Here is a 12,488-nt window from a genome sequence, read left to right as displayed (position 1 = left end):
GCCAAAGAGGGTCAAGATTGTGCGAGGGGTGCTTCTTAGAGCCGGGACGAGGCCGTGGAGAAGCCCACCTTTGCCCTGCAGCTCGCTGCGTACAGCCTGGTCCCCTAATTCCCTCCAGCATGGCAAAGCCCTGCAGAGCCCCACTCGCGGACTCCCGGCAGCCGCTGCCTCACCTGCCAGGCGGCAAGCAGCTGCCCAATCAGCTGCGGTCGCTCCGTTGCGGCTGCCATGTTCTCAGCTCCGCGCTGCCAATCACTGAGTTGACAGCCAATGGGCGGTCGGGCCGGGGGTCAGGTGACCATAGGCCAGCTGGCTTCTCATTGGCGCGCGCCGCCCGGCCTCCCGCTCGGTTTATGTGCGAGGAGTGAGTGATTGACTTTATCAGTCCAAGGACATACTCTAGAGGCGAAGAAGCTGATACTCGCAAGGCGAGCGGCTAGGTTCGAGCTTGCTTCCTACCCGCTGGCCACGATCTGCCTCCATCGCTTGGCGTAGTCCAGCTTGGAGGCCAAGTACCCTGGGAGCCTCCTGGTCCCGCGGTTCGGCGCTCTGGGGTAGAGGAGCAGTGCCCGGGACAGGATTGGCAAACCCCGCCCTCCGTTTATTATTTTCCTTATTTTCTTTGTGCGCTTCTGTGAGTTTGTTAAAGCAGATCTAGTCCCAGAGTCTGTTTCTCCTCCCTCCTCCTTTTCCCCCACCCTCCCCCCACTTCTTTTTCTTCCCCTCCTCCTTCCTATCCCCCCTGCAGGAGACTCTTCAGCGAAGGAAAGTTGCAGCTCGGTCTCGCCAAGGGGGTCTCCCGGCCGTATCCAACCGCCGCCATCCCTCTTCAACTACGGCACTTTGGAGATCTTCGCCGGAACCCTCCATCACTTCAGTTGAATTGTTTGCGCCCAGAAATCCCCATCTATGACGATGCTCCTGGACGGAGGCCCACAGTTTCCCGGGCTGGGAGTGGGCAGCTTTGGCGCGCCGCGCCACCACGAGATGCCCAACCGGGAGCCGGCGGGCATGGGGCTGAATCCCTTCGGGGATTCTCCCCACGCTGCGGCCGCTGCTGCAGCGGCCGCTGCCTTCAAGCTCAGCCCAGCCGCGGCTCACGATCTGTCTTCGGGCCAGAGCTCGGCTTTCACGCCGCAGGGTTCAGGCTACGCCAACGCCCTGAGCCACCATCACCACCACCATCACCATCATCACGCGAGCCAGGTGCCCACCTACGGCGGCTCCGCTTCCGCCGCCTTCAACTCCACGCGCGACTTTCTGTTCCGCCAGCGCGGCTCCGGGCTCAGCGAGGCCGCCTCGGGGGGCGGGCAGCATGGGCTGTTTGCCGGTTCGGCCAGCAGTCTGCATGCTCCAGCTGGTATTCCCGAGCCTCCGGGCTACTTGCTCTTTCCCGGGCTTCATGAGCAGGGCGCTGGTCACCCGTCGCCCACCGGGCACGTGGACAACAACCAAGTCCATCTGGGGCTGCGCGGGGAGCTATTCGGCCGCGCTGACCCGTACCGCCCGGTGGCCAGTCCGCGCACGGACCCCTATACAGCCGGCGCGCAGTTCCCCAACTACAGCCCCATGAACATGAACATGGGCATGAACGTGGCGGCGCACCACGGGCCGGGCGCCTTCTTCCGTTACATGCGGCAGCCCATCAAGCAGGAACTGTCCTGCAAGTGGATCGACGAAGCGCAGCTGAGCCGGCCCAAGAAGAGCTGCGATCGGACCTTCAGCACCATGCACGAATTGGTGACTCATGTCACCATGGAGCATGTGGGGGGCCCGGAGCAAAACAACCACGTCTGCTATTGGGAGGAGTGCCCCCGCGAGGGCAAGTCCTTCAAAGCGAAGTACAAACTGGTCAACCATATCCGAGTGCACACGGGCGAGAAGCCCTTCCCCTGCCCCTTCCCAGGCTGCGGGAAGATCTTTGCCCGCTCGGAGAACCTCAAGATCCACAAGAGGACTCACACAGGTAAGTGGCGGGGCGGGGGGAGAAGACGAGGGGGTGGGGGGAAGGTAGGTGGGCATCCTGCCACGGGACGGACGTGGAAAGCGAGGGAGAGGGATGCAAGCGAGGGAACAGGCCAGCGCTCCGTTTGGGGCCGTTGGAAGAAGAAGCGCTGTCCGGCTATCTCCACCCCTCACCCTCCCCGCCCAGGGATTCTTCTTTTTTTTTCCCTCCCCTGCCCAGTTGTAACTTCCCCGGGCTCCGTGGTCTCAGAAACTAATTGGAACCTTCTCGCGCCCAGGAACAAACTGGCGCCGCCTCTTTTTGTGTCCCTTTCTTGGTTGCTGTGCAGGGACTCCGAATGTGTTGGGAGCGGATTGCTTACAAGCGACTTAGCTCCGCTCTACAAGCACACATTTCGGGAAGGCAACCATAGAAATGCTAATGAAAACTAACTTTTGGCTACTTCCGCTCTTTTTTTACCCTTGATTGGCACATCTCCTAATTAAATGACGGCTACTTTTGTTGAAGTATTTTTATTTGGAGGTCCAGCTTCAGTTGAGTTCTCTGGGTGGAAAGCTAACGTAGAAAAGGCACCACAGTTTTGTAGCGAGTCCCGACCCTGCTCGGGAAACTGTAGCCCCCCGGGTTTATAGGGGTTTTCTTTTTCCTTACATTAAATAGAACGACTCGGCCTATTAAATAGTGGGATTAGCAAACCCTCTACATTTGAAAGAGGCGAATTAAAAGGTACAAAGAAGGGAAAGTACTGAATCTTCCTGGCCCTGCCCATTGTCCCGCAGGGCTGGTTGTATTGCCTCGTTGGCTGCGGAATGTTCCAGTTTGGGGGAGCCGTGAGCCTAGTGGGGAGGAGCCACAACTTCGGGGAAACTTCCCCGAGGCTTGCAGCTTTCTGGTCCAGGGAGAACAAAGGGATAATCACGTTCGAAGCGGGCCCAGCCCCACCCCAGCACGGGACCACCGCTTCCCAGCCCAGAGGGCTCAAACAACACTCTTTTTCTCCAGTGAAAAGAGATGCCACCGCCTGCCCCAGTGGGCGCCGCTCCGCCTGGCACTCAGTCTTGGGCTGCTGGACTCTGGGAAGCTTCCAAGACCCTCACCGCTTTTCTCCCCCCCCCCTTTTTTGTGCGTTTTTGCCTTTTGCAGGTGAGAAACCTTTCAAATGCGAATTTGAAGGTTGTGACAGACGCTTTGCCAATAGCAGCGACCGCAAGAAGCACATGCATGTGCACACCTCGGATAAGCCCTATATCTGCAAAGTGTGCGACAAGTCCTACACTCACCCCAGTTCCCTGCGCAAACACATGAAGGTAATTACCTCTTTATTAGCGGTCGGCGGTTTGTAAACACTCGACCCGACACCAGGCCGCGGAACGGAAGCGCCCGCGCTGCCAACCCTCTATCCTCCACGTTAAATCCGATTTGCTCCAGCGGTGACACCTTGGACCCATTTTGGGGGTGGGGGTGGGGTGAGGAGAGGAGAGTTGGGAAGGGGGGGGCGGAGAGATCGCGGGAGGAATAATCAATCAGTTATTTACTAGGAAGCTCAAGTCGAGCTCGCCAGGGGTTGAGGCTTCAGTGGCTGCTTCCTCCTGGCTCAGCCTGCGCTGGGAATGTAGAGTGACCGCGCCGAACCCGGGGGAGGGTCATTGATTTGCTCCCAGGCTCCTCATAAAACAATAGGGCGGAGGAGCACGATCTGATTTCCCACACAGTGGTCTGGGATTTTCCCCAGCACCCAGGGCCCGAATGCCCCTCTTCTCTATACCTGCTTTCCCAAGCCGAAAACAGTCTTGGTGAAACCTGGGCCCCTAAAGAGTGACTGCTTATCCATTCCATGAATGGAAAAGCATGTTCTAAATAGCATGACCCAAAGGCAGCGAGTGCTTTGTTTTTATTATTATTAATTATTATTTTTAATAGTGCCAGTCTTAGGACCAAACCTGGTGTGGGCTGAAAATGCTGGGGGGTGGGGTAGGGTGGGGTGGTGGTGGTGGTGGTGGAGAAGGATGTGGGTTCCAGACACCAGTAATGTAGAAATGTAAATGATCATCGTGTTTCTCTCTTTAAGTGGGTCACTGGGCGGTCTTGCTCTTACAGGGCTCAAAATTGGGCTCTTGTTTTTGCTTGCACATTGCCAGTTGGAATTATCTTCATTATAATATATACATGTTAATTTTAGGTTCATGAATCTCAAGGGTCAGATTCCTCCCCTGCTGCCAGTTCAGGCTATGAATCTTCCACTCCACCCGCTATAGCTTCTGCAAACAGTAAAGATACCACTAAAACCCCTTCTGCAGTTCAAACTAGCACCAGCCACAACCCTGGACTTCCTCCCAATTTTAACGAATGGTACGTCTGAGGACAACCAAAATGCATTTTCAAAAGAAAACTGAGACCAATCAGATGGAAATGGAGTTTGAAAGCAAGAGGCCATATAGAGGGCTACATGTTCATTGCAATTGTCCAGGAAGGTTTGGGGCACGATCCAAAAGTAGCCATGCCCTTTTCTCAGGATTAGAAAATATGTTTGGCATTCAAAGGATTTTTTTCAAACAAAATCTTTTCACTGCTTTTTCTGCCCCTTCCTCTTGCTCTTTGTACACCCCATTCCGAAACTCCTTCAGTTCATTTTGACACTTGTCCTGTTTCTTGAGGAAGTTATAGAAGGCTTGGTGGTGGTGATGTTAAACTGATGGAAATTCTTCTTCGCCTTAGTGGTGATTGTTTAAACTCTCACAGTCTTAAACCATGCCAAAGTCCTGTTATGTCTTGAACTTTTCTTCAAAGCATTACACTTGTGAATGTATCTTTGTCTAATGGGGTCGAAACTGTTGTTCAGTAATTTTTCAGGCTGAGGATATGATGTGACTCTACACAGATTGTGACGTTTAGTATACAGTTGCCTTTTGTAATAACTTTTTTTTGTAAATACATATCCGTTGATGCCATATTTATCGTTTGTAATTTAATTATTGCTGCAAGTGCCGGGAACTGAACAATATTTATGGATAAATGTTTTCTAACAAATTCTGTACAGCTTTTGATTATAACTGCTTTAGCATTAAAATTTTATTGTTTTGAAAGAACACAATTTACAATTTTTGAACCACTGACTTTTCTCTTGTTTTGTAACAGCCTCCCTCTCCAAAGAGGAGACGTGAGCATAATGAATTTTGTTTGTTGGTATTTATAACTCACTCAGATCCCTTTTTTAATTGTTAAATTATTTTTCTATTGCCGTAAAAATCCCTTACAGTGTCAGTTTCCATCTGGAAAGACCCTCCTTTCTTTATTTCTAGCTCAGATAGTTGTTTAACTGCGAGTTTAAATGTGTTTGTCCTGGATTTTCGGCATGCAAATCAAATATTACTGATCAATTCAGTTAGTGGCCATGACATCTCAATCTTGTACTTCAAAGACTGAGAAGCTGGATTTAATCATTCCTGCCCTACATATAGAAACATAAGGTAACCTAATTAGTTTTATGTCCCTTAGTTTTTTTTATTACCTTACATAGAAATGAAAATTGCGGCAGGATGCATGTCTGTTCTATCTAGAGATCACCCATATACCTATATATGTTTGTATCTATGACTTATCTAATCTGCCTACCAAATCTATCTCACTCTATTTTCAAAAGATAGCATATCTGGAACTGAGGTGGTGAGCGAGGCCAGTTGAGCAGTGCTTCTTTGTGGTTAAAGTGCTTCTTAAAAGTAACATAGTCCATTTAAATTTTGGAATGGCAAAGGCTGATTTGTTTGCTGTATATAGTTCAATTCATAATAATTACAATTATTCATAATATTTATATGGCTGTGTAATAATTGCAGCAGATCCAAAATCATACTGTGGAAAGAAAAAAAACCATTTGCAAAACATGTTATTTTTAAAGTTCATTATTTGTAGGCAAAGATGTTAAGAGTATTGTTTCCATTAAAATCAATAACAATGAAAAATGGTTGTTTGCTTTTTGATAAAATGTTAACAATCCATTTAATCTTCAGTGAAGCAACTGTTTAGACAAACAGTTCTTTTTACAATGGTCCTTTGGAAAAGAAACTGATTACTATTGGGGTTTGAAGTGGGTTGAGTATTGAGACCTTTTTTTGTTAAGATGCTGTTGGTTATTGAGATACCAATCTGCATGAATAACTGCAAGGTGGAGATAAGAAATTGTAAAGTATTTAGAAATGTGACCAATAGATTTAAGTATCTCTTGCTATTAAAAGGCGAATGCTCTGAGTTTTGGTGGCAGTCAATTTGGATGGATATGTACATATTCATTTTAAATTCTAGAATTTTGTTGACTATTCTTTTGAAGAAATAAAGTCTTGGCACATACTATTTATGTTACAAGATTTTCGTATTTTGGTGCCTGCTTTTTATTCCTCTTTAAATAACTCCAACTAAAAATTGAAATGCTTAGAGAATTTACAAAGATTAAAAGGAACTCTGATTTCCTGGATACAATTGAAGTAATCTGTTTCATTATCTACTGATCTTTGTCAACAGATAATTATTGACAGTTTCTAACTGTAAACTGCTTGGGAGGCATTTTTTTTTGTTGTTAGGAAAGAATGGTGTCTTTTGCATTTTTCTCCACCAATATCCAAGCCTGAATGCCATGAACTGAGGTTGGGATGATGATACAATTGATTACACAAATGGTTATAGAAATTGGGATATGGAGCAGGTAACCTGGTCAGTCTACTCCCTCTCAGACATTGCAGTCTTGACCTTGACATTGAGGCTGCTAGATTAGATTCTTTTTTTTTTTCAGGACTATTCCTTCACTTCGAATCAGAGACCATTTTAAATGCTCAGCAAGTTTTCAGTAAGGGTATATTCCTAATAGTGGCTTTAAATGTGTGCCACTGCAAAATTTAAATCATGTGCGTGTTTCTTTTAACATATGAAATGAACTTAGACAATTTACTGCCTTTGCCAGCTCTAGCTACAACCCAAGTGAATCTTAAATGGGTGGGGTGCAAGATTGACTCAGAAACTTGCGTGCCCCAATTAAAAACGTTGAAAATTTTCATTGTTTCTTAGTTGCTCGAAATTATCAAAAATTGTACAGGAGAGCATTGTGAGTGTCCCAAGAGAAGATGCCAATTAAATACCAATAATGATACGCAGTATCAAGAAATTCTAAGTTTTGCCCTTCAGGATTACTTGTAATTTGGGTACAATACATTTCCTAAAATTATGTTCTATGCTCTTGTCACTTTTGACCAAGTAAACGATTGATTTGGGTTAAAAAATTCACAGATTTTCTTTTTACATCATTTGTCTGTGGGAGTGCATCTTTACACTCTTGAATTTTCAATAAATAACAAGCAATTTTCCCCTAGTCATAAATGTGAAGCTCCGAGCCCAGGTTGGACTTGTAATAATCTACTCATTATTTTCCTTTCTGCACCTGGTAGAACCTTTGTTGAGGTCCATTATGATTTTTTTTCCAAAATGGGTGATTTTGCATTAATTTCTAGTGTTAGGTGGAAAAAAAGGAGGTAGCTGTTCAGGTCCAGACATAAGTGTGGTCGTCATCGTGTTTGGAAGAGAGGGGAGATGAGCCAGAGACAATATTCACAAAGCCTTCCAGGAAAGTTGGGATGTTTTCCTCCACTTCTCTCCTTTCCCCCCTTCTTCCTGCTGGATCTGGATCTCTCTCTCTCTCTGTTTCTCTGTCTCTCTGTCTCTCTCACTCTGTGTGTGTGTGTGTGCGCGCGCGCGTGCGGGTGTGTGTGTATCTGTCTCTTTCCTCTTTCGCGTGTGATTTTGTGCCTCTTCTCATTTCTGATAAAACAAACCAGAAAAATCCTAAGGTGATGTTAAATGTGTAAGTTTCTGAAAGAATGTCACCAGCGAGTATCTCCTGAAGAGGGAGTTCTTGTGTTCTCGTCCCTAGCTGGCTCACATGTCCATTTTGGCTTTGGCCTGGGCCGTAGCCAGGGATGTCTGAAGTCGAGAGTCTGGTATGACTGTCTTCAGGTTGTTTGTTGCTCTATGCACACAAAATTCTCGTAACTACCGGCTGATATTCGGGTGTGGGGAGGAACCTCATTTCCTGAGGTCAATTCTCTCGTGGTTTCTGAGCGCTGACCCTTTGACCTCCACCTACAGGGCCCTGGGCGGCTTTAAGCCCGCGGTCGCCAGGGCTCCAAGGACGCTTCGCGCCCCATCGCCTCCCGGCCTCATTAGGCTCGCGGGTCTGCAAAGCAGGAATCAGCCACTGCCTAATCCGGACCTGGGGTCAATATGAGCCCAAACAATGGTGAGCTCCGAAGGCCAGAGTTTAGCGATAGCCCCAAACTAAGTGTAGGATTCATTTTCCTAAAGCGATGGGGAGGGGAAGCGGGGGAATGGGGGCAGGAGTGGGAGGGTAGTGCTGGGGTGCCCAAAGGCCGATCGCCGCCAGTCTTGGGCTTCTGAGAGTGTCCTGTCTGTACGCCCTCGGTTGTTTTTCCCAGCTCCGGGAATAAAGGGGGGTAGGAAGGCCTGGGGTCTGGTTGGAGCCCGAGGGCCGACCCAAAGGAGGCCGCCCCCACGCCAGGAACGGGCTTTGAAGTGGGTTTTTAGCGCGCACGTGTGAGAGCCAGGCCAGAGCCTGAGCGGGGACCCGCTGGGAGAAAAGAGGAGGCTCCGGCCCTGGCCGCAACCCCTCCCCTACTCCCCGTGGCTCCAGCCTTTTCAAGCCGCGGCTGTAAGGCTCCCCACCCCGCCCCCCATGGCCGCCCCGCGCAGGCGCACTGCAGGCCGCCGTCGAGTCGAAGTTTGCTACGAGGGGGTGGGGGGAAAGAGGAGAAAGCGGCTTGAGTTTGCCAGATCTGATCGGCATCTCCGACTGAGCGGAAAGGGAGGGGACGATAGAACTGAGATGTGGGAAAGAGGGTTGGTTTTGGGGCGGCTCTCCGGTAGCGAACATGGCGGCCGGATACGAACCCCCGCGTAGCGCAAGGGGGGGAAAAATAGCAACACAGACTCTGAGCTGCCTGAATGGTGGCAGCGTGTAAATTCCCTTGTTATTCTTCAGCCTGCACGCCTGGCCACTGAGTGTCGATCGTGGCGGTCGAATGCAAACTTGTTTAAAATAAATCAAAGCAAAGGAAGCCCAGAAGCTTTTTCAGGGTATTGTCGACAAGTTGGCATATCTTCTGGCGGTTTGGCTTTCCCACTAGACTTAGACACAAAATGCACTAAAAGTCGCCTCACCTTCCTGATCCAACCAACTTCAAACCTTTCCCTTTCGGCTCTTTGGGATGGGGCCTGCCATTTCGAGTTGTGGGCTCGTGTCGGGATTCCCAGCACTTTTTAAGAGTGAGTGGACACTTGCCACGCAACTGCAGAGCTGTGAGGAGGGGGACATAAGCACCAAACGAAACACCCAGGCTGACCAGCAGATAGGAGTTATCCGAAGGAAAGTCGAACCCCGCCCGTTGTCCAGATGCCGTTTTCTATACATCTCATTTAAACGTGATCCTGTGGAAATCGGCATTGTCGTAGCTTTTGTGTGCCTTCACACAAAAGCTGTTGGTCTTAAATTCGAGGGTGGGGGTGGGTAGAAAAGAGCCACAATCCCGAAAACTTTCATTCAACTTTGCTTAACCGTCTTAAAGCTCACTTGTGAAAGAACCCGTAGTAGCTCTGGAGCACTGAGTCTGTGCTTCCTGCCCTGGAGATGGACCACGAATGCCCCTTTCGTCGTGTCTTTTCGTTAGTGAAGAGAGATTTAAAACTACAGGTTATTGCCATTCTCCACCTCCAGCTCGGGCAAAGCAGCGGCACGTACTCATCCAGGTTGCTTCCACATGGAGGCCAACTTCCAAGGCAAAGGAATATTCTGGGCTTGTCTAGAATCAATTATTTGTCTCCACAAGGTGTGGGGAAGTTCCAAAGGGCCACCTTCAGAAGGGCCCCAGGTGGGTGGGCAGGTCATTAGCAAGAGTGACCCTCATCTGGGAGAAATCTACAAAACAGTGCCTTTATCTGCAGAGAACAATTGATGGGGATGTCTCCCCTCCTTTTCACTGCACAAAGAAGACGGCTTTGGAGCAAGAATTTGGACTATGCATTTAAGTTGGGCTTTGCATTGGAAACCCCTGGGCAATTAAAATAAGCATGCCCAATAGTATTTTCACTTCTCTTTTCTTATGTGTGATTTCTGCAAGTCAAAGGAGCTGGAGGCTTTTCAGCAATTTGGAAACTTGTTTTGAAATGGCCACCAAACCGATTTTTCTTTTCTTTCTTCTGGGCAAAATTTCCTTCCCAGGCTTACTCCTGCAGTGGAATAGTGTATTGACTTTCTCTGCACCCCACCCCCATCAAAAGAAGCAAATGGATGCCTGCTATATACCTTACTTTTCCCTATTGTAGTTTGCACTCCGAGGTTTGAGCTGTTTTCCGGTTAAATCTCTGAATACCAAATGTGTTCAAAAGGAGAAAAAAAAACATTTGTTACACTAGACAAGCTTTAGCCATTGCTTACACTCAAGGGTTTGTGTCTTTAAGAACCACACAGCCCGGTTTCTCTCTAAAGTTAACTTTAAAATCAAACTAAGAAGCACTCAGTGTTTCCCTTGGATACCTCCAGTGTTCTGTGGGTCACTTGAAAGGGTAAAAACTGGTTGATTTTCATAAAAGTTAGCTATGTGTATAGAATTTCTACAAAATTAGGCAAGTGCTAAATTGGCAGCACTATTATATTTGTTGGAATGATAGCCCCAAAGGGCATACTACTTTTTCTCACTGGAGTTTCGTTTGTCTCGTAACTATTGGACCATTTTGCTTGAAATTCTTAAGTTTTCAGGAAGTACCCAAAGAGGGGATTGTGTCATCAGGCTTCTTGGACTGTTGTTACTTTTGACCTAGGACAATAAATTCTTAGAAAATGAGAGGCCCTCCTGCTTCCAAATATCTATTTAAACGTCAAGAAAATGACTCAATTCTTTTTAAAAAATCGAACATACTAGGCAACTATGTATATTTTTAATCTGGTCACAGTTCAACCTGTTTATCAATCAGTTGTCTAGAGAGAAATGTAAGCTTTATAGCAGCTATAAAAATACCTTTCACCAGATGGCAGGTTTATAACGTTTGATCTCTAATAGGGTATATATAACATCTAGGGTGCTTTATGAAACTACAACCTATGTAAAGACCGTTTAAACTTCAGGTGCTAACAACATAAAAGAAAATCCCATCTTGTTTTATTATAAACTAGCCACTTAAAAATAAAATGTCCAAGAAACATTTTATAACATTTTTTTTCTATAAGAAAATATGACCTGTTTTGACCTATCTGCAGTTCACCTTTTGTTTTTTTGCCAGTGTTGTCCTGCTTGGTATCCGGGACAGGGACAGTCTGTAATTCCTGATGAAGAACTTGACACTGACGTTGGTATGCAGCAACCAGCCCTCCATAACACTACCTATCCTAAATGCAGGGCTAATGCCCAACCTACTGTGCAAGAAATGATTTACTGATGAGGTTTCAAAGAAAACCACATCAATTTGGATGTCTGTTACCTTTGAAGTGATCATTTTTAAGAGTAGTGGCTTCTTCCCTAGATATGAAAAGACTATTTTCTTCTTTGGGTGTATTTCATTCTGTGTTGAGCAATCATTTGTGAGATGGAAAAGCAAAAAAAGCTTCCCCCCCCTCCGATTTAGGATTTCTAAGTGGGAACATGAAGTCTGGCCAAATTCATAATCCAATATGCATCATCTCATGCACTGTTGCCAGTCTTTTTCAAATCTCTGCATTCCACATGGAAACAGGAATACTTGTTAATTTGATGTTTGTGCTCAAAGGCAATACCCAGGGTTCCTACGATTGTAGTTTGACATAAATAAAGGCATTTAAATTATTTCTGTGATTTTTGTTTTATTGGAGGGACAACTATAGCTCCTAAATAACCTTGAGGAGCCTGTTGAATTAATACAATTTGTAGGTTGTTCACATTATTTATGGTATAGATACCTTTTCAGGGAGCAACCAACTTGGGGAAAAGCCCAGTAAACAAACCCCAAGAAACTATTTGGACCTCCCAGTTCTCCCCACCCATCCAGGAGCTCAAGGTCAAATGCTGGATAGGTCAGGCAAGAATTCACAAGCATGGACCATTGGAGTGATTTGAAGGAACCTAAGACAGGAGTTTGTATGATAATAGAGTATTTGAGTATTGCTGTTAAGTGATTTAAACAAAGCAGATACCACTGAAGATAATCTCAAAAGGTGGCATTCAGAGGGGATATTACAACCTTATAGGGGTATTATTCACAAATTCTGAAGTGATCTTGTCACTGTGACCCATGACTTAGCAATAGTTAGAGAATAATGGGATGTAGGAGTTACGAGATGTCATTTCATTAATTAGCTCTAGTGTTAGACAAGATGAGTCATTAATTGATTTTTATAAAAAGCAGACACAACTGAAGATAATCTCAAAAGGTGGTAATCAGAGGGGATGTTACCTTATATGTATATTACTCACAAGTCCCCCTCCCAAGTGGTCTT

The 12,488-nt window shown here is 46.7% G+C and overlaps 1 protein-coding gene across 2 annotated transcripts; it reads left to right on the top strand.

The window, feature by feature from the left end:
* The first annotated feature begins 404 nt into the window (after window positions 1-404).
* Zic3 (Zic family member 3) lies at window positions 405-11,835 on the top strand. 2 transcript variants are annotated; one of them, XM_070038899.1, is made up of 4 exons: window positions 405-440; window positions 749-1,966; window positions 3,110-3,273; window positions 11,300-11,835. In XM_070038899.1, the coding sequence occupies exons 2-4, from the start codon at window positions 910-912 to the stop codon at window positions 11,453-11,455; spliced, it is 1,377 nt and encodes a 458-aa protein (XP_069895000.1). In that variant the 5' UTR covers window positions 405-440; window positions 749-909; the 3' UTR covers window positions 11,456-11,835. The 2 variants fall into 2 exon arrangements, with proteins under 2 accessions (XP_069895000.1, XP_069894999.1); XM_070038898.1 differs by lacking the exons at window positions 405-440; window positions 11,300-11,835 and adding an exon at window positions 4,146-4,655 and having other exon boundaries at window positions 910-1,966.
* The last annotated feature ends 653 nt before the right edge of the window (window positions 11,836-12,488 follow it).

This window comes from Dipodomys merriami, unplaced genomic scaffold (genome assembly GCF_024711535.1).
Source record: "Dipodomys merriami isolate MVZ:Mamm:240054 unplaced genomic scaffold, mDipMer1.0.p SCAF_3, whole genome shotgun sequence".
NCBI classification, from domain to species: Eukaryota; Metazoa; Chordata; class Mammalia; order Rodentia; family Heteromyidae; genus Dipodomys; species Dipodomys merriami.
This window is presented reverse-complemented; position numbering and strand designations above follow the sequence as displayed.